The 24,833-nt window shown below is 44.0% G+C and overlaps 1 protein-coding gene and 2 long non-coding RNA genes across 3 annotated transcripts; 1 reads left to right on the top strand and 2 right to left on the bottom strand.

Moving 5' to 3' along the window:
- The first annotated feature begins 4,532 nt into the window (after positions 1–4,532).
- Positions 4,533–6,698, top strand: LOC135561577 (uncharacterized). The gene is made up of 5 exons (XM_065003293.1): positions 4,533–4,634; positions 4,829–5,119; positions 5,249–5,503; positions 5,753–5,913; positions 6,009–6,698. Exons 1-5 carry the CDS (start codon positions 4,586–4,588, stop codon positions 6,237–6,239), a joined length of 987 nt encoding a protein of 328 aa, XP_064859365.1. The 5' UTR covers positions 4,533–4,585; the 3' UTR covers positions 6,240–6,698.
- A 14,441-nt stretch (positions 6,699–21,139) lies between these two features.
- LOC135561576 (uncharacterized) lies at positions 21,140–23,695 on the bottom strand. Its single transcript, XR_010459574.1, has 2 exons — positions 23,392–23,695; positions 21,140–23,287 (listed from the first exon to the last, which is right to left on the bottom strand). It is a non-coding gene; the product is annotated as an uncharacterized LOC135561576 (long non-coding RNA).
- A 210-nt stretch (positions 23,696–23,905) lies between these two features.
- On the bottom strand, positions 23,906–24,833 carry LOC115124457 (uncharacterized). Its single transcript, XR_010459573.1, has 3 exons — positions 24,724–24,833; positions 24,239–24,529; positions 23,906–24,110 (listed from the first exon to the last, which is right to left on the bottom strand). It is a non-coding gene; the product is annotated as an uncharacterized LOC115124457 (long non-coding RNA).

Raw genomic sequence — 24,833 nt, 5'->3', positions numbered from 1 at the left:
GTATATGTAGATTTTCCCTGCCTGTGTTGGTACGAGTCCTGGCACCTACCGGACCTACTCTGTACCTCCTTCTCTCGGTCTCCCCTTCATTTTATATGTGTCTCTGTCATTGAAATTCAATCAAATACTTTCTGTAAAATACAGGAGAGTTGTAACGGCATTCTTCCTCCTCTTCTGAGGAGGAGGAGCAGCGAGAAGGATCGGAGGACCAATGCGCAGCGCGGTAAGTGTCTATAATGTTTATTTTAAGACATAAACTGAACACTATGAAATACAAAACAATAAACTTGAACGAAACCGAAACAGTACCGTGTGGCAACAAACACTCACACGGAAACAAACACCCACCACTCAAAAGTGAAACCCAGGCTACCTAAATATGATTCTCAATCAGAGACAACTAACGACACCTGCCTCTGATTGAGAACCATACTAGGCTGAACTCAAAACCCCAACATAGAAAAACACACAGACTGCCCACCCCAACTCACGCCCTGACCATACTAAATAAAGACAAAACAAAGGAAATAAAGGTCAGAACGTGACAAGAGTCCAATAAAGGAATAGTGCCTAGCAGCTGTGCCTAGAGGAAAAGCTAAATGACTTGATCACTTTCAATGTACTTGTAGCTACATAACATTTACAAAATATACATATAAATATATGTCATTTCTTACTACTCATACTTTACAATAGTTTACACAAACTTGAACACACACAAACATATTTCATACAATGCAATTGATGTTTTTCTCCATCTATTGGTTAATTCTAAAACTATGTCTGTATCAGTCTGGATGTGTACATGTGAGACAAAAGGAAGGTGAACAGTAAGCAACAAGCTGCTCTCCTTCTGGAACAATGTGAAGGACTCAGAGGGTGTTGTAACCCAGTGTCACAGATGATTGTGAAGTAGACATTTGTGACAGGCACAAGAAAAGTTTATTTTTCATGTGCATTACACTATTTTGTAAACAGTGCATTTCAATCACAGATAACGACAGTAAGTTATTTAAGACAGAAACGATAGGAGGGAGGATGGTTGGGTGTATAACTCAAACATCTAGCAACCCAGAGGTTGTGTGTTTGAATCTCATCATGGATAACTTTAGCATTTTAGCTAATTAGCTACCTTGCAACTAATTACTATTTTTGAGCTACTTTGCAACTACTTAGCATGTTAGTTAACCCTTCCCCTAACCTTAACTATTTAACCTAACCCTTTAATTACTTAGCTAGCATGTTAACTAGCCATTACCTTAACCCCTAGCCTAGGTAATGTTAGCCACCTAGCTAGCTTAGCTAACGTTAGCGACAACAAATAGTGCAATGTACACAAATGCATTATAAAGAAAGAAAATGGTGTCCTATATAGGAATTGTGTTCCAACGCCTTGCATCCATAGCTCAGCCTATACATTTGAGAGTGGTTAGATTTCTCCAGCCCTATACCTCAATTGTTTACCAAACAAATGACGGGGTGACCACCATAGAGATCCTATTAAATAGAACAATATCCCATTGTTCTAATTCCTAACGCTATGGTGACCGCTTTGTTGTTGTTCTAATTCCTAACGCCATGGTGACCGCTTTGTTGTTGTTCTAATTCCTAACGCCATGGTGACCGCTTTGTTGTTGTTCTAATTCCTAACGCCATGGTGACCGCTTTGTTGTTGTTCTAATTCCTAACGCCATGGTGACCGCTTTGTTGTTGTTCTAATTCCTAACGCCAATGTGACCGCTTTGTTGTTGTTCTAATTCCTAACGCCATGGTGACCGCTTTGTTGTTGTTCTAATTCCTAACGCCATGGTGACCGCTTTGTTGTTGTTCTAATTCCTAACGCCATGGTGACCGCTTTGTTGTTGTTCTAATTCCTAACGCCATGGTGACCGCTTTGTTGTTGTTCTAATTCCTAACGCCATGGTGACCGCTTTGTTGTTGTTCTAATTCCTAACGCTATGGTGACCGCTTTGTTGTTGTTCTAATTCCTAACGCCATGGTGACCGCTTTGTTGTTGTTCTAATTCCTAACGCCATGGTGACCGCTTTGTTGTTGTTCTAATTCCTAACGCCATGGTGACCGCTTTGTTGTTGTTCTAATTCCTAACGCCATGGTGACCGCTTTGTTGTTGTTCTAATTCCTAACGCCATGGTGGCCGCTTTGTTGTTGTTCTAATTCCTAACGCTATGGTGACTGCTTTGTTGTTGTTCTAATTCCTAACGCCATGGTGACCGCTTTGTTGTTGTTCTAATTCCTAACGCCATGGTGACCGCTTTGTTGTTTTATGAATCCTAGATTGTCCCTTTCAAGTCCCACAGAAGTATACTTTTAACATCTCTGTTCCAACAACATACAGGTATCTTCCAAATTCAGAGGAAGGACAAGACACAGTAAAAAGTAGCAGGTTATTGGTACAGAGATCAAACAGCGCATTAGGAAAGTATTTAGACCCCATCCCCTTTTCTGCATTTTGTTACGTTACAGCCTTATTATAAAAATGATTAAATAAATTGTTTTCCTCATCAATCTTCACACAATGCCCCATAATGACAAAGTGAAAACATGTTTTTTCGAAATGTTTGCTAATTTATTCAAAATTAAAAACAGAAATAACTTATTGACATAAGTGTTCAGACCCTTTGCTATGAGACTCGAAATTGAGCTCAGGTGCATCCTGTTTCCACTGATCATCCTTGAGCTGTTTCTCCATCTTGATTAGAGTCCACCTGTGGTAAGATCAATTAATTGGACATGATTTGGAAAGATACACAACTGTCTATATAAGATCCCACAGTTGACAGTGCATGTCAGAGTAAAAAAAATCAGGCCATTAGGTCGAAGGAATTGTCCGTAGAGCTCTGAAACAGGATTGTGTCGAGGCACAGATCTGGGGAAAAGTACCAAAAAATGTCTGCAGCATTGAAGGTCCCCAAGAACACAGTGGCCTCCATGATTCTTAAATGAAAGAAGTTTGGAACCATCAAGACTCTTCTAAGAGCTGGCCGCCCAGCCAAACTCCACCCAGCCAACTGAGTAATGGGGGGAGAAGGGCTTTGGTCAGGAAGGTGACCAAGACAGTGCTCCAGAGATCCTCTGTGGAGATGGGAGAACCTTCCAGAAGGACAACCATCTCTGCAGCACTCCACCAATCAGGTCTTTATGGTACAGTGGCCAGATGGAAGCCACTCCTCAGTAAAAGGCACATGACAGCCGGCTTGGAGTTTGCCAAAAGGCACATAAAGGACTCTCAGACCATGAGAATGTCACATGTGCCAAATACAACAGGTAGACCTTACAGTGAGAGGCGTACTTACAAACCCTTAACCAACAATGCAGTTTTAAGAAAATGGAGTTAAGATAATATTTACTAAATAAAGTGGAAAAAGTAACACAAAATGACAATAACGAGGCTATATACAGGGGGTACCGATACCGTCAATGTGCGGGGGTACAGGTTAGTCCAGGTAACTTGTACAGCGAGTAGCAGCAGAGGGGGGGGGGGGGGTCGATGTAAATAGTCTGGGTGGCCATTTGAGTAATTGTTCATTAGTCTTATGGCTTGGGGTAGCTGTTAAGGAGCCTTTTGGACCTAGACTTGGCGCTCCGGTACCACTAGCAGAGAGAACAGTCTATGACTTGGGCATGCCTCTGACACTGCCTAGTATAGAGGTCCTGGATGGCAAGAAGCTTGGCCCCAGTGATGTACTTGGCCGTATGCACTAGCCTCTGTAGAACCTTACGGTCGGATACCGAGCAGTTGCCATACCAGATGGTGATGCAACCGCTCAGGATGCTCTCGATGGTACAGCTGTAGAACTTTATGATGATCTGAGGACCCATGCCAAATCTTTTCAGTCTCCCGAGGGGGAAAAGGTGTTGTTGTGCCCTCTTCACAACTGTCTTGGTGTGTTTGGACCATGATAGTTTGTTGGTGATGTGGACACCAAGGAACTTGAAGCTCTCGACCTGCTCCACTACAGCCCTGTCATGTGAATGGGGAAGTGTTCGGCCCTCCTTTTCCTGTAGTCCACAATAATCTCCTTCGTCTTGATAGATACATTTTTTTCAAAGAACCCATCTACGGTGGCCTAATGAGGTCAAGTCTTCCCCCTCAAACACACAACAATGATGGGTAGGTGGAACTAATAACATATTATTGCTGATTGGTACAACTATCTGATTCTACAATTTATAGAGTAAGCCTGAACTAGGGGTTAATTTCGGATTGACCATAAATCTGGTAAAATGTGGGCTCTATGTTATAATGATACCACATACTAGCAAATACAGAGATTTTTGTATAAAACAACTTCACAACATGTTGATGAATGAAGCCATGAGGTTTACTCTGCTGGTATTATTTATGTCCACTAGGTGGTGCACCACAGTATCTGAGTAATGTGCTGAACTGATATGACCTAATGACTGTGATGTGACATCAGAGAACCAATCAACAGTAAGTATTGTTCAGGCCTGATTCTGAAGAGGTGGTTTGAAGTCGCAGTGATATATATTAATCAGCATTATTCAGCGACTGCGCTGTGAAAGAAGAAGATAAACTTTATCTCTCATTTTCAAAAGGAATATGAATATTCTGGGGTTTCTTCTCATTTTATGGCTATGCATCACCATAGGTAACCTATTCATTATATTGTGTGGAGACATTTCTTTTGATATTGGAATTAAACTGTTGAATGTAAACTTTGTGCACATAAAATGGGTAATTGGAAAAGTTTTTTTTATAGGCAGCAAATGATTTACTGATTTAATATGTACATTAATGACTGTCAGTGAAATGCTGAATGTGATGTTGGTCCTCTCTCATTAGGAATCAGGGCAGAACCTTCAGTGGACCAGTATGGGTTGAAGGGGGATTCAATATGTCTGGTTGTTGCAGAACCTCCTGAGATGATCAACGGACTTCAGTGGAGGAAGGACAATGATGTAATATTTGGAGACCAAGAGATTTCTCCTAAATACAAGGAGAAGGTGGACTATAACAATGATAACCATTCTCTGTGTATTAAGAATCTAATGGAAACTGACAGTGGAATTTACATGGTAAACTACAGGAAACATTGGAAACAATCAACTACTACATATAGACTGTTAGTGGAGGGTGAGTTTTCTAAGGTTTCAGTTCTGGTCACTTGCTGTACATTTAATGTGTCTGATCAGGTTCAATAATGAATGTAGGACTAATAATTATCTGTCTCTTCTTTGGTTCTAAAAACTGTCTCTAATATAGATCATGTTCCCAAACCAGTCATGGATGTCACATCTCTCTTCAACACAAGTGTGGGTTGCTGTGATGTCACAGTGAACTGTTCAGTTAAAGATGGCTGGATGTTGTCTGTCTGTGACAGCGGTCAGTGTACACTGTCACAACAGTCTCCGTCACTAACCTGTGGTAACATGACCATCTCCGTATTGACTGGAAGGATCCAATGCACCAGCAGCAACCACATCAGCACACAGACCATCTCTCAACCCTTGGAGGACTGTAAGTACCATTTAGCCTCCACCTTCACTGTGTACCTCTATCACTGTTTAATAACCTACTAATAATATCATGTGAATTCAAGTTAGGTCAAAGTTTTGACATCATTATTGTCATTCTTCTCTAGTTAAGATTGGAATAATTCTGCCTGAAACTATCATTGTATGAACACTGTTCTTAATCTGTGTGTGTGTGTGTGTGTGTGTGTGTGTGTGTGTGTGTGTGTCTGTGTGTGTGTGTGTGTGAACTCAGGTAGTGGTAATGTGAAAGCCTCAGTGTTACCAGTTGGCACCATTGTGGGTTGTGTTACTGGTACTGGTATATTACTCCTAGTTGCTGTGTTACTTGGTGTTGGATACATCAAACATACCAGAAGACAGAAAATCCCTAAAGAACAAAGTCCACTAGAAGAGGTACCTGCTCTGTCATTCATTCATCTCTGCATTATACTAGACACTAGTTTTAAATAACAATCATTTAAATGTTGTAATGTTTCATATCCAAACAGGTCATTGTTCCAAGAGTTTACAACTCAGTGAAGACCTCACCAGGGAGAGAAGAACCACAGCATCTCCTTACCAGAACCACAGCCCTCTCCTGTCCAGAACCACGACACTCTCCTGACCAGAACCACACCCCTCTCCTGTCCAGAACCACACCACTCTCCTGTCCAGAACCACACCACTCTCCTGACCAGAACCACAGCACTCTCCTGACCAGAACCACAGCACTCTCCTGACCAGAACCACAGCACTCTCCTGACCAGAACCACACCACTCTCCTGTCCAGAACCACAGCACTCTCCTGACCAGAACCACACCACTCTCCTGTCCAGAACCACATCACTCTCCAGAGATACAGACAGTCTACTTCACTGAGAAGAACCAGCACCAGCAGAACATCTCCAAGTTGAAACAGGAAGCGCTTCTCCAGACATTAGACCAAAATAACTGAAAATAACTGCCTCTGAACTGCATCATCTCATTGTGTCACTGAGTTACATCAGTTCTTGACCTTGTACAGAAACCACGGGACATTGCACCACCTAGTGGACATCAATAATACCAGCAGAGTAAACCTCATGGTATTAGTTCCATCTACCCATCAATGTTGTGTATATGAGAGGGCAGACTTGACCTCATTAGGCCACCGTAGATGGATTCTTTAACACATTTTATCTGTCAAGCCATCAAAGCCATCAAAGTTCAATAAAACAAATAGATATATAACTGGGACAAAAAACTCTGCCTTGTCCTTCCTCTGAGTTTGGAAGACACTGGTAGCTACACTACATGACCAAAAGTATGTGGACACCTGCTGTTCAAATATCTCATTCCAAAATCATGTGCATTAACATGGACTTGGTCCTCCCTTTGCTGCTTTAACAGCCTCCTCTCTTCTGGGAAGACTTTCCACTAGATGTTGGAACATTGCTGCAGGGACTTGCTCCCATTCAGCCACAAGAGCATTAGTGAGGTCAGGCACTGTTGAGCGATTAGGCCTGGCTCGCAGTCGATTGGGCCTGGCTCGCAGGTGTTCGATGGGATTGAGGTCAGGGTTCTCTGCAGGCCAGTCAAGTTCTTCCACACCGATCTCGACAAACCATTTCTGTATGGACCTCGCTTTGTTTACGGGGGCATTTTCATGCTGAAACAGGAAAGGGCCTTCCCCAGACTGTTGCCATAAAGTTGGAAACACAGAATTGTCTAGAATGTAATTGTATGATGTAGCATTAAGATTGCCCTTCACTGGAACTAAGGGGCCTAGCCTGAACCATTCAAAACAGCCCCAGACAATTATTCCTCCTCCACCAAACTTTACAGTTGGCACTATGCATTGGGGCAGGTAGCGTTCACTTTGCAACCGCCAAACCTAGATTCGTCTGTCAGACTGCCAGATGGTGAATCGTGAATCCTCACTCCAGGGAACGCTTTTCCAGAGTCCAATGGAGGCGAGCTTTACACCACCGACCCTTGGCATTGCTCATGGTGATTTTATGCTTGGGTGCGGCTGCTCGGCCATGGAAACCTATTTCATGAAGGTCCCAACCAACAGTTCTTGTGCTTACGCTTCTTCCAGAGGCAATTTGGAACTTGGTAGGGAGTGTTGCAAATTTTACTGCTTCTGTGGACAGTTGTCTTTTATACAGGTAACAAGCTGAGATTTGGAGCACTCCCTTTAAGAGTGTGCTCCTAATCTCAGCTCATTACCTGAATAAAAGACACCTGGGAGCCAGAAATCTTTCTGATTGAGAGGGGGTCAAATACTTATTTCCCTCATTAAAATGCAAATCAATTTATAACAATTTTGATATGTGTTTTTCTGGATTTTTGTTGTTGTTATTCTATTATTCTGTTGTTGTTATTTCAAATCAAATCAAATTTTATTTGTCACATACACATGGTTAGCAGATGTTAATGCGAGTGTAGCGAAATGCTTGTGCTTCTAGTTCCGACAATGCAGTAATAACCAACAAGTAATCTAACTAACAATTCCTAAACTACTGTCTTATACACAGTGTAAGGGGATAAAGAATATGTACATAAGGATATATGAATGAGTGATGGTACAGAGCAGCATAGGCAAGATACAGTAGATGGTATCGAGTACAGTATATACATATGAGATGAGTATGTAAACAAAGTGGCATAGTTAAAGTGGCTAGTGATACATGTATTACATAAGGATGCAGTCGATGATATAGAGTACAGTATATACGTATGCATATAAGATGAATAATGTAGGGTAAGTAACATTATATAAGGTAGCATTGTTTAAAGTGGCTAGTGATATATTTACATAATTTCCCATCAATTCCCATTATTAAAGTGGCTGGAGTTGAGTCAGTGTGTTGGCAGCAGCCACTCAATGTTAGTGGTGGCTGTTTAACAGTCTGATGGCCTTGAGATAGAAGCTGTTTTTCAGTCTCTCGGTCCCAGCTTTGATGCACCTGTACTGACCTCGCCTTCTGGATGATAGCGGGGTGAACAGGCAGTGGCTCGGGTGGTTGATGTCCTTGATGATCTTTATGGCCTTCCTGTAACATCGGGTGGTGTAGGTGTCCTGGAGGGCAGGTAGTTTGCCCCCTGTGATGCGTTGTGCAGACCTCACTACCCTCTGGAGAGCCTTACGGTTGAGGGCGGAGCAGTTGCCGTACCAGGCGGTGATGAGGTTGAAGAGGCGCTGCTGCGCCTTCTTCACGATGCTGTCTGTGTGAGTGGACCAATTCAGTTTGTCTGTGATGTGTATGCCGAGGAACTTAAAACTTGCTACCCTCTCCACTACTGTTCCATCGATGTGGATAGGGGGGTGTTCCCTCTGCTGTTTCCTGAAGTCCACAATCATCTCCTTAGTTTTGTTGACGTTGAGTGTGAGGTTATTTTCCTGACACCACACTCCGAGGGCCCTCACCTCCTCCCAGTAGGCCGTCTCGTCGTTGTTGGTAATCAAGCCTACCACTGTTGTGTCGTCCGCAAACTTGATGATTGAGTTGGAGGCGTGCGTGGCCACGCAGTCGTGGGTGAACAGGGAGTACAGAAGAGGGCTCAGAACGCACCCTTGTGGGGCCCCAGTGTTGAGGATCAGCGGGGAGGAGATGTTGTTGCCTACCCTCACCACCTGGGGGCGGCCCGTCAGGAAGTCCAGTACCCAGTTGCACAGGGCGGGGTCGAGACCCAGGGTCTCGAGCTTGATGACGAGCTTGGAGGGTACTATGGTGTTGAATGCCGAGCTGTAGTCGATGAACAGCATTCTCACATAGGTATTCCTCTTGTCCAGATGGGTTAGGGCAGTGTGCAGTGTGGTTGAGATTGCATCGTCTGTGGACCTATTTGGGCGGTAAGCAAATTGGAGTGGGTCTAGGGTGTCAGGTAGGGTGGAGGTGATATGGTCCTTGACTAGTCTCTCAAAGCACTTCATGATGACGGAAGTGAGTGCTACGGGGCGGTAGTCGTTTAGCTCAGTTACCTTAGCTTTCTTGGGAACAGGAACAATGGTGGCCCTTTTGAAGCATGTGGGAACAGCAGGCTGGTATAGGGATTGATTGAATATGTCCGTAAACACACCGGCCAGCTGGTCTGCGCATGCTCTGAGGGCGCGGCTGGGGATGCCGTCTGGGCCTGCAGCCTTGCGAGGGTTAACACGTTTAAATGTCTTACTCACCTCGGCTGCAGTGAAGGAGAGACCGCATGTTTTCGTTGCAGGCCGTGTCAGTGGCACTGTATTGTCCTCAAAGCGGGCAAAAAAGTTATTTAGTCTGCCTGGGAGCAAGACATCCTGGTCCGTGACTGGGCTGGATTTCTTCCTGTAGTCCGTGATTGACTGTAGACCCTGCCACATCGATATGCTGATAAAATTTAGGGAGTTTTGTTTTCAGATTAGCCTTGTTAAAATCCCCAGCTACAATGAATGCAGCCTCCGGATACATGGTTTCCAGTTTGCAAAGAGTTAAATAAAGTTTGTTCAGAGCCATCGATGTGTCTGCTTGGGGGGGGATATATACGGCTGTGATTATAATCGAAGAGAATTCTCTTGGTAGATAATGCGGTCTACATTTGATTGTGAGGAATTCTAAATCAGGTGAACAGAAGGATTTGAGTTCCTGTATGTTTCTTTCATCACACCGTGTCTCGTTAGCCATAAGGCATACGCCCCCGCCCCTCTTCTTACCAGAAAGATGTTTGTTTCTGTCGGCGCAATGCGTGGAGGACCCCGTTGGCTGCACCTCTACGGATAGTGTCTCTCCAGTGAGCCATGTTTCCGTGAAGCACAGAACGTTACGGTCTCTGATGTCCCTCTGGAATGCTACCCTTGCTCGGATTTCATCAACCTTGTTGTCAAGAGACTGGACATTGGCAAGAAAAATGCTAGGGAGTGGTGCACGGTGTGCCCGTCTCCGGAGTCTGACCAGAAGACCGCCTCGTTTCCCTCTTTTTCGGAGTCGTTTTTTTGGGTCGCTGCATGGGATCCATTCCGTGGTCCTGTTTGTAAGGCAGAACACAGGATCCGCGTCGCAAAAAACATATTCTTGGTCGTACTGATGGTGAGTTGACGCTGATCTTATATTCAGTAGTTCTTCTCGACTGTATGTAATGAAACCTAAGATGACCTGGGGTACTAATGTAAGAAATAACACGTAAAAAAACCAAAAAACTGCATAGTTTCCTAGGAACGCGAAGCGAGGCGGACATCTCTGTCGGCGCCGGAAGGTGCTGAGGTGCTGACCTGTTGCACCCTCTTCAACCACTGTGATTATTATTATTTGACCATGCTGGTCATCTATGAACATTTGAATATCTTGGCCATGTTCTGTTATAATCTCCACCCGGCACAGCCAGAAGAGGACTGGCCACCCCACATAGCCTGGTTCCTCTCTAGGTTTCTTCCTAGATTCTGGATTTCCTAGGAAGTTTTTCCTAGCCATCATGCTTCTACACCTGCATTGCTTGCTGTTTGGGGTTTTAGGCTGGGTTTCTGTACAGCACTTTGTGACATCTGGTGATGTAAGAAGGGCTATATAAATACATTTGATTGATTGATTGATTGATCTAGTGGTTAAATCAGACTTTTAAAGATTTATATTGATTCATTTTTTTCATATTCCTAGTCAACAGGTACATTGAAACAGCAAGGTGTGTTTACATCATTCACACTTCTTACAGGTTCCTTCAAGGCTGCACATTCAACAGGTCATCAGGTCAACAGGACATCAGGTCAACAGGTCATCAGGTCAACAGGTCATCAAAAGGAGAAAAATCAAGATGGCCAAGATACAAAAAAGTGCAGGTTGATACCTCATGAGGTATAACTGCCGTACCCCATCACACCCCCACAATATAAGCTGCTTTACTTCATTGTAGTAAACAATGTAATTGCAAAGAAAAACTGGTTAAAACGTCTTATGGCTTGAATCCTGTTAAAGGGATCGATATGACAACAGCCAGTGAAAGTGCAGGGCGCCAAATTCAAAACAACAGAAATACCATAATTAAAATTCCTCAAACATACAAGTATTTTACACCATTTTAAAGATAGATTTGCTGTAAATCCAGCCACGGTGTCCGATTTCAAAAAGGCTTTACGATGAAAGCACACCAAACGATTATGTTAGGTCAGCACCTAGTCACAGAAAACAAAGCCATTTTTTTCCAGCCAACGAGAGGAGTCACAAAAAGCAGAAATAGAGAGAAAATGAATCACTAACCTTTGATGATCTTGATCAGATGACACTCATAGGACTTCATGTTACACTATACATGTATGTTTTGTTCGATAAAGTTCATATTTATATAAAAAAAATCTCAGTATACATTGGCGCTTTATGTTCAGTAGTTCCAAAACATCCGGTGATTTTGCAGAGAGTCACATCAATTTCCAGAAATACTCATCACAAATGTTGATGAAAATACAAATGTTATGCATGAAACTTTAAATAAACTTCTCCTTAATGCAACCGCTGTGTCAAATTTCGAAAAAGCTTTACTGAAAAAGCACACCATGCAATAATTTGAGTACAGCGCTCAGATAACAAAACAAGCCATACAGATATCCGCCATGTTGTGGAGTCAACAGAAGTCAGAAATAACATTATAAATATTCACTTACCTTTGATGATCTTCATCAGAATGCACTCCCTGTGTTTGATTTGTTCGATAAAGTCCATCATTTATGTCCAAATACCTCCTTTTTGTTCGCAAGTTTATCCCAGTAATCCAAATTCATGAGGTGCGAGCAGATGAAAAGTCAAAAAGTTCCGTTACAGTTCTTAGAAACATGTCAAAGGAAGTATGGAATCAATCTTTAGGATGTTTTTATCATAAATCTTCAATAATGTTCCAACCGGAGAATTCCTTTGTCTGTAGAAATGCAATGGAACGCAAGCTACCTCTCACGTGAACGTGCGTGGTCAGCTCATGCCTCTCTGGCAGACTCATTCAGCTCCCATTCCCCCCTCCTTCACAGTAGAAGCATCAAACAATGTTCTAAAGACTGTTGACATCTAGTGGAAGCCTTGGGAAGTGCAAGATGACCCCATAGACACTGTATATTCGATAGGCAATGAGTTGAAAAACTACAAACCTCAGATTTCCCACTTCCTGGTTGTTTTTTTTCTCCGGTTTTTGCCGCCGTTCACAGACATCATTCAAACAGTTTTAGAAACTTCAGAGTGTTTTCTATCCAATCTACTAATAATATGCATATATTAGCTTCTGGGACTGAGTAGCAGGTAGTTTACTCTGGGCACCTTATTCATCCGAGCTACTCAATACTGCCCCCAGCCATAAGAAGTTTTAAACATGGTTAAAACTATAATTTTGATATCATGGATGGTCAGTCCTTGCATCCATAGCTCAGCCTATACATTTGAGAGTGGTTACATTTCTCCAGCCCTGTCCCTCAACTGTTTACCATACAATTAATGTGTCAAAGAATCCATCTACGGTGGCCTGACTAGGTCAAGTCTACCCTCTCATATACACAACATTGATGGGTAGGTGGAACTAATACCATGTTACTGCTGACTGGTACACCTATCTGATCCTACAATCAATGTGGTGTAAACCTGAGCCAGGGGTTAATTTAGGATTGGACAAATCTGGAAAAATATGGGCTTTGTGGTATAGTAATAACACATACTAGCACATATAAAGATTTTGGTATAAAACAACTTCACAACATGTTGATGAATGAAGCCATGAGGTTTACTCTGCTGCTATTGTTTATGTCCACTAGGTGGTACAATGTCCCATGGTTTATGTACAAGGTCTAGAACTGATGTAACTCAGTGACTGTATGATGTGACCTTCCACAGACCCCTCGGTCAAATTTGATTAATCTGTTGATGTTAATAATATTATTTTTCGAACCGGAAACGGACCCCAGTTTGGGAGACCCACCTTTCTGTTCTTCTTCTCTCATGTCTGGTGATGTACTTCCTGTTTCAACTTGGTGTTCTGCTGGTGCTGGTTCTTCTCAGTGAAGTAGACAGTCTGTATCTCTGGAGAGTGATGTGGTTCTGGACAGGAGAGTGGTGTGGTTCTGGTCAGGAGAGTGCTGTGGTTCTGGAAAGGAGAGTGCTGTGGTTCTGGACAGGAGAGTGGTGTGTTTCTGGTCAGGAGAGTGCTGTGGTTCTGGTCAGGAGAGGGCTGGGGTTCTGGTCAGGAGAGTGCTGTGGTTCTGGTCAGGAGAGTGCTGTGGTTCTGCAGCATCCACCAAGAGGCTCTTGGGTACACGGCAGCATCCACCGAGAGGCTCTTGGGTACACTGCAGCATCCACCGAGAGGCGCTTGGGTCCACTGCAGCATCCACCGAGAGGCTCTTGGGTACACTGCAGCATCCACCGAGAGGCTCTTGGGTACACTGCAGCATCCACCGAGAGGCTCTTGGGTACACTGCAGCATCCACCGAGAGGCTCTTGGGTACACTGCAGCATCCACCGAGAGGCTCTTGGGTACACTGCAGCATCCACCGAGAGGCTCTTGGGTACACTGCAGCATCCACAGAGAGGCTCTTGGGTACACTGCAGCATCCACAGAAAGGCTCTTGGGTCCACTGCAGTATCCACAGAGAGGCTCTTGGGTACACTGCAGCATCCACCGAGAGGCTCTTGGGTACACTGCAGCATCCACCGACAGGCTCTTGGGTACACTGCAGCATCCACCGAGAGGCTCTTGGGTACACTGCAGCATCCACCGAGAGGCTCTTGGGTACACTGCAGCATCCACCGAGAGGCTCTTGGGTACACTGCAGCATCCACCGAGAGGCTCTTGGGTACACTGCAGCATCCACCGAGAGGCTCTTGGGTACACTGCAGCATCCACAGAGAGGCTCTTGGGTACACTGCAGCATCTACAGAGAGGCTCTTGGGTACACTGCAGCATCCACCGAGAGGCTCTTGGGTACACTGCAGCATCCACAGAGAGGCTCTTGGGTACACTGCAGCATCCACAGAGAGGCTCTTGGGTACACTGCAGCATCCACAGAGAGGCTCTTGGGTACACTGCAGCATCCACAGAGAGGCTCTTGGGTACACTGCAGCATCCACAGAGAGGCTCTTGGGTACACTGCAGCATCCACAGAGAGGCTCTTGGGTACACTGCAGCATCCACAGAGAGGCTCTTGGGTACACTGCAGGCTCTTGGGCATCAGCATCCAGAGAGGCTCTTGGGTACACTGCAGTATCCACAGAGAGGCTCTTGGGTACACTGCAGCATCCACCGAGAGGCTCTTGGGTACACTGCAGCATCCACCGAGAGGCTCTTGGGTACACTGCAGCATCCACAGAGAGGCTCTTGGGTACACTGCAGCATCCACAGAGAGGCTCTTGGGTCCACTGCAGCATCCACAGAGAGGCTCTTGGGTACACTGCAGCATCCACCGAGAGGCTCTTGGGTACACTGCAGCATCCACCGAGAGGCTCTTGGGTACACTGCAGCATCCACCGAGAGGCTCTTGGGTACACTGCAGCATCCACCGAGAGGCTCTTGGGTACACTGCAGCATCCACCGAGAGGCTCTTGGGTACACTGCAGCATCCACCGAGAGGCTCTTGGGTCCACTGCAGCATCCACCGAGAGGCTCTTGGGTACACTGCAGCATCCACAGAGAGGCTCTTGGGTACACTGCAGCATCCACAGAGAGGCTCTTGGGTACACGGCAGCATCCACCGAGAGGCTCTTGGGTACACTGCAGCATCCACCGAGAGGCTCTTGGGTACACTGCAGCATCCACAGAGAGGCTCTTGGGTACACTGCAGCATCCACAGAGAGGCTCTCCACTGCAGGTCCACTGCAGCATCCACAGAGAGGCTCTTGGGTACACTGCAGCATCCACCGAGAGGCTCTTGGGTACACTGCAGCATCCACCGAGAGGCTCTTGGGTACACTGCAGCATCCACCGAGATGCTCTTGGGTACACTGCAGCATCCACCGAGAGGCTCTTGGGTACACTGCAGCATCCACCGAGAGGCTCTTGGGTACACTGCAGCATCCACCGAGAGGCTCTTGGGTCCACTGCAGCATCCACCGAGAGGCTCTTGGGTACACTGCAGCATCCACAGAGAGGCTCTTGGGTACACTGCAGCATCCACAGAGAGGCTCTTGGGTACACGGCAGCATCCACCGAGAGGCTCTTGGGTACACTGCAGCATCCACCGAGAGGCTCTTGGGTACACTGCAGCATCCACCGAGAGGCTCTTGGGTACACTGCAGCATCCACAGAGAGGCTCTTGGGTACACTGCAGCATCCACAGAGAGGCTCTTGGGTACACTGCAGCATCCACAGAGAGGCTCTTGGGTACACTGCAGCATCCACCGAGAGGCTCTTGGGTACACTGCAGCATCCACAGAGAGGCTCTTGGGTACACTGCAGCATCCACAGAGAGGCTCTTGGGTACACTGCAGCATCCACAGAAAGGCTCTTGGGTCCACTGCAGTATCCACAGAGAGGCTCTTGGGTACACTGCAGCATCCACGAGAGGCTCTTGGGTACACTGCAGCATCCACCGAGAGGCTCTTGGGTACACTGCAGCATCCACCGAGAGGCTCTTGGGTACACTGCAGCATCCACCGAGAGGCTCTTGGGTACACTGCAGCATCCACCGAGAGGCTCTTGGGTACACTGCAGCATCCACCGAGAGGCTCTTGCTGCCAAGGGAATGCTTGACAGCTTGAAATACTTTTCAGACACGACAGTGAAAATGGTTAACTTTGTTAAAGCAAGGCCCCTGAACGCTCATGTATTTTTTGCACTATGCAATGATATGGGCAGCGACCATGTAACACTTTTACAATATACAGAAGTGCGCTGGTTATCAAGGAGCAAAGTATTGACACTTTTTTTTTAAATTGAGAGACGAGCTTAAAGTTTTATTTTCTGACCATCATTTTAACTTGTCTGACCGCTTGCATGATGACGAGTTTCTCACACGACTGGCCTATCTGGGTGATGTTTTGTCTCGCCTGAACGATCTGAATGTAGGATTACAGGGACTCTGCCCAGCTATATTCAATGTGCGTGACAAAATTGAGGCTATGATTAATGTCACGTTCTGACCTTTATTTCCTTTGTTTTGTCATTATTTAGTATGGTCAGGGCGTGAGTTGGGGTGGGCAGTCTATGTTTGTTTTTCTATGATTTGGGTATTTCTATGTTTCGGCCTAGTATGGTTCTCAAACAGAGGCAGGTGTCATTAGTTGTCTCTGATTGAGAATCATACTTAGGTAGCCTGGGTTTCACTGTGTGTTGGTGGGTGATTGTTCCTGTCTCTGTGTTTTGCACCAGATAGGGCTGTTTTGGGTTTTCACGTTTCTTGTTTTTGTAGTCAGTTGTTCATGTGTACATTTACGTATTAAAAGAACCATGGACACTTACCACGCCGCATATTGGTCCTCTGATCCTTTTCGCCTCTCCTCTTCGGAAGAAGAGGAGGAAATCCCTGACAATTAAGAAGTTGGAGCTCTTCTCTGTCTGCATTAACACAGACAAAACACAGATCTTTCCATCATTGTATGATTTTTTTGTGTGCAAATTAACGGAAGCTTACGGACAATGTCAAATGTGATATAGCGAAGCACCTGAGTGAGCTGGGTGCGCAATTACGCAGGTACTTTCCCGAAACGGATGACACAAACAACTGGATTTGTTATCCCTTTCATGCCCTGCCTCCAGTCCACTTACCGATATCTGAACAAGAGAGCCTCATCAAAATTAAAACAAGAGGTTCTGTGAACATTGAATTTAACAGAAGCCACTGCCAGATGTCTGGATTGGGCTGCGTTCAGAGTTTCTTGCCCTCGCAAATCGCGATGTTAAGATACTGATGCCCTTTGCAACCACATACCTATGTGAGAGTGGATTCTCAGCCCTCACTAGCATGAAAACTAAATACAGGCACAGACTGTGTGTGGAAAATGATTTAAGACTGAGACTCTCTCCAATATAACCCAACATTGCAGAGTTTTGTGCATCCTTTCAAGCACACCCTTCTCATTAACCTGTGGTGAGTTATTCACAATTTTCCATGAACAAATAAGTTTTTTTATATGTAAGATGGTTAAATAAAGACCTAAATGATTGATTATTATAATATTATTATTTGTGCCCTGGTCCTATAAGAGCTCTTTGTCACTTCCCACGAGCTGGGTTGTGGCAAAAACTCACACTCATTCTTATGTTTAAGACATGTACCGTATAGTGTGTGTGTAGCAGGCTTACAATGACGACAAAAACAACATTTGAGAGTACGCTGACCCTGGTTCTAGGGGGTAGGCAGCTGGAGGTTGAATGTTTGAAGGGATACGGGACTATAAAAAGTTTGGGAACAACTGGTCTAGTATAATGCATAGATGAATGAATGACAGAGCAGGTATCTTTTCGAGTGAATGTTGTTCTTTAGGGATTTTATGTCTTCTGGTATGTTGATGTATCCAACACCAAGTAACCCAGTAACTAAGACTAATCGAACAATAACAATACCCACAATGGTGCCAACTGGAAACACAATGGTGCCAACTGGAAACACAATGGTGCTAACTGGAAACACAATGGTGCTAACTGGAAACACAATGGTGCCAACTGGAAACACAATGGTGCCAACTGGAAACACAATGGTGCCAACTGGAAACACAATGGTGCCAACTGGAAACACAATAGTGCCAACTGGAAACACAATGGTGCCAACTGGAAACACAATGGTGCCAACTGGAAACACAATGGTGCTAACTGGAAACACAATGGTGCTAACTGGAAACACAATGGTGCTAACTGGAAACAACTTTTTTTTGTTTATGATGTATATATATTTTTTTGGGGTGGGTGCACTGCATATATTAATATTATCTAAGATTAACAAATGACTAACTCATGAACTTTGTTTCTGAGGCTACATATATTTCTATGAGCTAACATGAGCCCTTTCCTGGGTAGCCTATCTAAAACTAAACTCACAATCATAATAGGTTGCATTTCTAATAATTATAATACTGATACTAAAAAAAGGAATGAATGGGTTTTCAGCAGATGATGTTCAACAGAAGCCTTGTCTGGTTCAGCTCGGCCGCAGCAGGACACTCTATTCTTCTGCATAGCTGTCTTGCTGGGCTGTTGGGCTCTTCTGATCAAATCAAATGTTATTGGTCAAACACACATGGTTAGCAGATGTTAATGCGAGTGTAGCGAAATGCTTGTGCTTCTAGTTCCGACCATGCAGTAACATCTAACAAGTAATCTAACAATTTCCCAACAACAAAGGAATGAATAAGAATATGTACATATAAATATATGGATGAGCGATGGCCGAACGGCATAGGCAAGATGCAGTAGATGGTTTAGAGTACAGTATATACATATGAGATGAGTAATGTAGGGTATGTAAACATTATATAAAGTGGCATTGTTTAAAGTGACTAGTGATACATTTATTACATCCAATTTTGTATTATTAAAGTGGCTAGAGATTTGAGTCAGTATTTTGGCAGCAGCCACTCAATGTTAGTGATGGCTGTTTAACAGTCTGATGGCCTTGAGATAGAAGGGTGTTGTCCTGTTAGCATTGGGGGTAGTGGGGTGGTGCTGTCCCCTCTGGAAGGGGCACGATGGTTTTGCACATAAAATATTTCCAGTTTTTTGGGTGGTGTGGGGGGTGTTATTGATTTTTCGCCCCAGTCCCTAAATGTCTTTGCTCTGCAAAAGATGAGAGAAAACTTTACCGATGTCAACTAGATTGAAGCATTCATTCTAACGATCTATTGCAATATTCTGTTGATCAACGGTTGATTTAGTCTCCAAGGTCAAACATGTAATGACACAAGAGAAGCTACATGTATCTAGAAAGGGAGTTGACTAACAAATAACCAAAATGTCAGAAATGATAAGCAGAAGCATCCTGCACCACAGGTCAAAACATTGTTCTGCAGTTTTGACTGTAGCCTATATCTATATTTGTGGGTTAGGGTTGGGTGCCAGCCTCTGATTTTCACTTTATCACATATAGTGGGTGGTAGGAATTGCGGGTGGGTGCGCATGAACAAACAGCCGACCCGCGCACAGCTAATGTACACCCTGGTCCGTCTAATGTTACTAGCCCCAATTCTGACTTCTGTTTCACTAATATCTGCTCTTGTAAAAGCCTGGGTTTGCTGACATGACACTTGGCATTCAGGCCAAAGAGTTCTATCTTGGTTTCATCAGACCAGATAATCTTGTTTCTTATGGTCTGAGAGTCCTTTAGGTACCTTTTGGCTAACTCCAAGCAGGCTGTCATGTGCCATTTACTGAGAAGTGGCTTCCATCTGGCCACTCTACCATAAAGGCCTGATTGGTTGAGTGCTGCAGAGATGTTTGTCCTTCTGGAAGGTTCTCCCATCTTCAATGAGGAACTCTGGAGCTCTGTCAGAGTGACCATCAGGTTCTTGGTCACATCCCTGATCAAGGCACTTCTCCCCCGATTGCTCAGATTGGCCGGGCGGCCATCTCTAGGAAGAGTGTTTGTTGTTCCAAACTTCTTCCATTTAAGAATCATGGAGGTCACTGTGTTCTTGGGGACCTTCAATGCTGCAGACATGTTTTGGTACCTTTCCCCAGATCTGTGCCATGACACGATCCTGTCTGTGAGCTCTACAGACGATTCCTTTGACCTCATGGCTTGGTTTTTGCTCTGACATGCACTGTCAACTGTGGGACCTTATATAGACAGGTGTGTGCCTTTCCAAATCATGTCCAATCAATTGAATTTACCACATCTGGACTCCAATCAAGTTGTAGAAACATCTCAAGGATGATCAATGGAAACAGGATTCACCTGAGCTCAATTTCGAGTCTCATAGAAAAGGGTCTGAATACTTATTTAAATAAGGTATTTCTGTTTTTAATACATTTGCATACATTTCTAAAAACCTGTTCTCACTTTGTCATTATGAGGTATTGTTTGTCGATTGTTGACGAAAAAAATAATTTAATCCATTTTAGAATAAGGCTGTAACGTAACAAAATGTAGAAAAAGAAAAAAAAAGAAAAAAAAGTCAATCAACACAGCAGGAAGTTTTCTCCTCATCAAAGAGCTCAACATACTTACATTACACACACATGTGCACTGCTGTGGAATGATCGGTGGGCCTGATAATGTTTAAACCACAGAGCCTGGATAGATCAGAGATAATACACTCTAGACACATGAGTTCCCTGCTGGGTAAACATGTTATCTAGCAGAGCTATCAGAGCCTACATTCAAATAAAACACAAGTTGCATTAAACTGAGACATAGCGATATGATGTTGCCACGACCAGCAGAATGAACCACATAATTTGTAGATAAGCGCAGAGCAAGACATTGTACTCACAGAGTATATGTTCATGTGTAGGGTGTGCTTCACATCAAAACATGCAGAGTTTAGCCTCATGTTTCAATGCTCTTAGTTGTTGTGGAAGTCGACCCGACACGGCTCTCCCTTTAAGCAGATACACTGCAGATAATACTAAATTAAATGTTTGTTTTTTAAAAATCCTATGATATTACAGTCTGTCATATAAGATGCTGGTCAATTGGGTGTTGCTGTCCTGGTTTCTGCACATTTCTGTAAAGTGTTTGTACCTCAGAAGGGCCCAGTGGATCATCAACGATGACCTGCTAAAGATGAGACATTACAACATTCAAATCATAATTTAATAAAGCTAGCAATCCTAACTAATACATTCATTTCACAGGAAGTACCTGAGTTGAGTCATCTTCTTTTGAGGATATCCATCTCTTGATCTTGTTAATGGCCATTATGGTGATAATAATAATTTTGCACGCCCAATTTTTCAGTTTTTGATTTGTTAAAAAAAATTGAAATATCCAATAAAATGTCGTTCCACTTCATGATTGTGTCCCACTTGTTGTTGATTCATCACAAAAAAATACAGTTTTATATCTTTATGTTTGAAGCCTGAAATGTGGCAAAAGGTCGCAAAGTTCAAGGGGGCCGAATACTTTCGCAAGGCACTGTACCTACATTCATGAGTGGTCTAGAGACTACAGTTGTATTTTATTTATTTAACCGTTATTTAACCAGGTAGGCAAGTTGAGAACAAGTTCTCATTTACAATTGTGACCTGGCCAAGATAAAGCAAAGCTGTTTCCTGTTTCAGCATGAAAATGCCCCCGTAAACAAAGCATACAGAAATGGTTTGACGAGATAGGTGGAAGAACATGACTGGCCTGCAGAGAACCCTGACCTCAACCCCATCGAACACCTGCGAGCCAGGCCTAATCAACTGCGAGCCAGGCCTAATCGCTCAACAGTGCCTGACCTCACTAATGCTCTTGTGGCTGAATGGAAAAAGCTAGTCCCCTCAGCAATGTTCCAACATCTAGTGGAAAGTCTTCCCAGAAGAGAGGAGACTGTTAAAGCAGCAAAGGGAGGACCAACTCCATGTTAATGCCCATGATTTTGGAATGAGATGTTTGAACACCAGATGTCCACATACTTTTGGTCATGTAGTGTAGCTGCCAGTGTCTTCCAAACTCAGAGGAAGGACAAGGCAGTGTAAAAAGTAGCAGGTTATGGTTAGAGAGATTATAAATACTTGTGTGTCCCAGTTAAAAAGATGACTGATATATCTATTTGTTTTATTGAACATTTATTTAACTTGGCAGGTCAGTTAGGAACAAATTCTTTAAAAAAGACGTATGACTTTGATGGCTTGACAGATAAAATGTGTTAAAGAATCCATCTACGGTGGCCTAATGAGGTCAAGTCTGCCCTCTCATATACACAACATTGATGGGTAGGTGGAACTAATAGCATTTTACTGCTGACTGGTACACCTATCTGATCCTACAATCAATGTGGTGTAAACCTGAGCCAGGGGTTCATTTAGGATTGGACAAATCTGGAAAAACGTGGGCTTTGTGGTATTGTAATAACACATACTAGAACATATAAATATCTTGGTCTAAAACAACTTCCCAACATGTTGATGAATGAAGCCATGAGGTTTACTCTGCTGGTATTATTGATGTCCACTAGGTGGTGCAATGTCCCGTGGTTTCTGTACAAGGTCAAGAACTGATGTAACTCACTGACTCAATGAGATGATGCAGTTCAGAGGCAGTTATTTTCTGTTATTTTGGTCTAATGTCTGGAGAAGCGCTTCCTGTTTCAACTTGGAGGTGTTCTGCTGGTGCTGGTTCTTCTCAGTGAAGTAGACTGTCTGTATCTCTGGAGAGTGGTGTGGTTCTGGACAGGAGAGTGGTGTGGTTCTGGTCAGGAGAGTGGTGTGGTTCTGGTCAGGAGAGTGGTGTGGTTCTGGACAGGAGAGTGGTGTGGTTCTGGACAGGAGAGTGCTGTGGTTCTGGTCAGGAGAGTGGTGTGGTTCTGGACAGGAGAGTGGTGTGGTTCTGGACAGGAGAGTGGTGTGGTTCTGGACAGGAGAGGGGTGTGGTTCTGGTCAGGAGAGTGCCGTGGTTCTGGACAGGAGAGGGCTGTGGTTCTGGTAAGGAGAGTGCTGTGGTTCTGGTCAGGAGAGTGGTGTGGTTCTGGACAGGAGAGTGGTGTGGTTCTGGACAGGAGAGTGGTGTGGTTCTGGACAGGAGAGGGGTGTGGTTCTGGTCAGGAGAGTGCCGTGGTTCTGGACAGGAGAGGGTTGTGGTTCTGGTAAGGAGAGTGCTGTGGTTCTGGTCAGGAGAGTGCTGTGGTTCTGGTCAGGAGAGGGCTGTGGTTCTGGTCAGGAGAGGGCTGTGGTTCTGGTCAGGAGAGGGCTGTGGTTCTTCTCTCCCTGGTGAAGTCTTCACTGCTCTTGGAACAATGACCTGTTTGGAGATGAAACATTACAACATTTAAATGATTGAAATGATTGTTATTTAAAACTATTGTCTGGTATAATGCATAGATGAATGAATGACAGAGCAGGTACCTCTTCTAGTGGACTTTGTTCTTTAGGGATTTTCTGTCTTCTGGTATGTTTGATGTATCCAACACCAAGTAACACAGCAACTAGGAGTAATATACCAGTACCAGTAACACGACCCACAATGGTGCCAACTGGTAACACTGAGGCTTTCACATTACCACTACCTGAGTTCACACACACACACACACACACACACACACACACACACACACACACACACACACACACACACACACACACACACACACACACACACACACACACACACACACACACACACACACACACACACACACACACACACACACAGACAGATTAAGAACAGTGTCACACAATGATAGTTTCAGGCAGAATTATTCCAATCTTAACTAGAGAAGAATTACAATAATGATGTTAACTTGAATTCATGATATTATTAGTAGGTTATTAAACAGTGATGGTACACAGTGAATTGGAGGCTAAATGGTACTTACAGTCCTCAAGGGTTGAAAGATGGTCTGTGTGCTGACCACTGCTGGTGCATTGGATCCTTCCAGTCAATACGGAGATGGTCATGTTACCACCGGTTAGTGACGGAGACTGTTGTGACAGTGTACACTGACCGCTGTCACAGACAGACAACATCCAGCCATCTTTAACTGAACAGTTCACTGTGACATCACAGCAACCCACACTTGTGTTGAAGAGAGATGTGACATCCATGACTGGTTCGGGAACATGATCTATAAGAGACAGTTTTTAGAACCAAAGAAGAGACAGATAATTATTAGTCCTACATTCATTATTGAACCTGATCAGACACATTTAAATGTACAGCAAATGACCAGAACTGAAGCCTTAGAAAACTCACCCTCCACTAACAGTCTATATGTAGTAGTTGATTGTTTCCAATGTTTCCTGTAGTTTACCATGTAAATTCCACTGTCAGTTTCCATTAGATTCTTAATACACAGAGAATGGTTATCATTGTTATAGTCCACCTTCTCCTTGTATTTAGGAGAGATCTCTTGGTCTCCAAATATTACATCATTGTCCTTCCTCCACTGAACTCCGTTGATCATCTCAGGAGGTTCTGCAACAACCAGACATATTGAATCCCCCTTCAACCCATACTGGTCCACTGAAGGTTCTGCCCTGATTCCTAATGAGAGAGGACCAAGATCACATTCAGCATGTCACTGACAGTCATTAATGTACATATTAAATCAGTAAATAATTTGCTGCCTAATATCAAACCTTTTCCAATTACCCATTTTATGTGCACAAAGTTAACATTCTACAGTTTACTTCCAATATCAAAAGAGATGTCTCCACACAATATAATGAATAGGTTACCTATGGTGATGCATAGCCATGAAATGAGAAGAAACCCCAGAATATTCATATTCCTTTTGAAAATGAGAGATCAAGTTGATCCTCTTCTTTCAGAGTGCAGTTCGTTAATA

Source organism: Oncorhynchus nerka, linkage group LG18 (assembly GCF_034236695.1).
Source record: "Oncorhynchus nerka isolate Pitt River linkage group LG18, Oner_Uvic_2.0, whole genome shotgun sequence".
NCBI lineage: Eukaryota > Metazoa > Chordata > Actinopteri > Salmoniformes > Salmonidae > Oncorhynchus > Oncorhynchus nerka.
Note: the sequence above shows the minus strand (reverse complement) of the source record. Positions and strands in the feature narration are given on the sequence as shown.

What these genes read in the sequence shown, in the direction of transcription:
- LOC135561577 (XM_065003293.1), top strand. Translation starts at nt 4,586, where the DNA reads ATGAATATTCTGGGGTTTCTTCTCATTTTATGGCTATGCATCACCATA. An exon ending in ATATAGACTGTTAGTGGAGG is followed by an intron (nt 5,120 to 5,248) that starts GTGAGTTTTCTA and finishes TCTCTAATATAG; the next exon opens with ATCATGTTCCCAAACCAGTC. An exon ending in CTCTCAACCCTTGGAGGACT is followed by an intron (nt 5,504 to 5,752) that starts GTAAGTACCATT and finishes GTGTGAACTCAG; the next exon opens with GTAGTGGTAATGTGAAAGCC.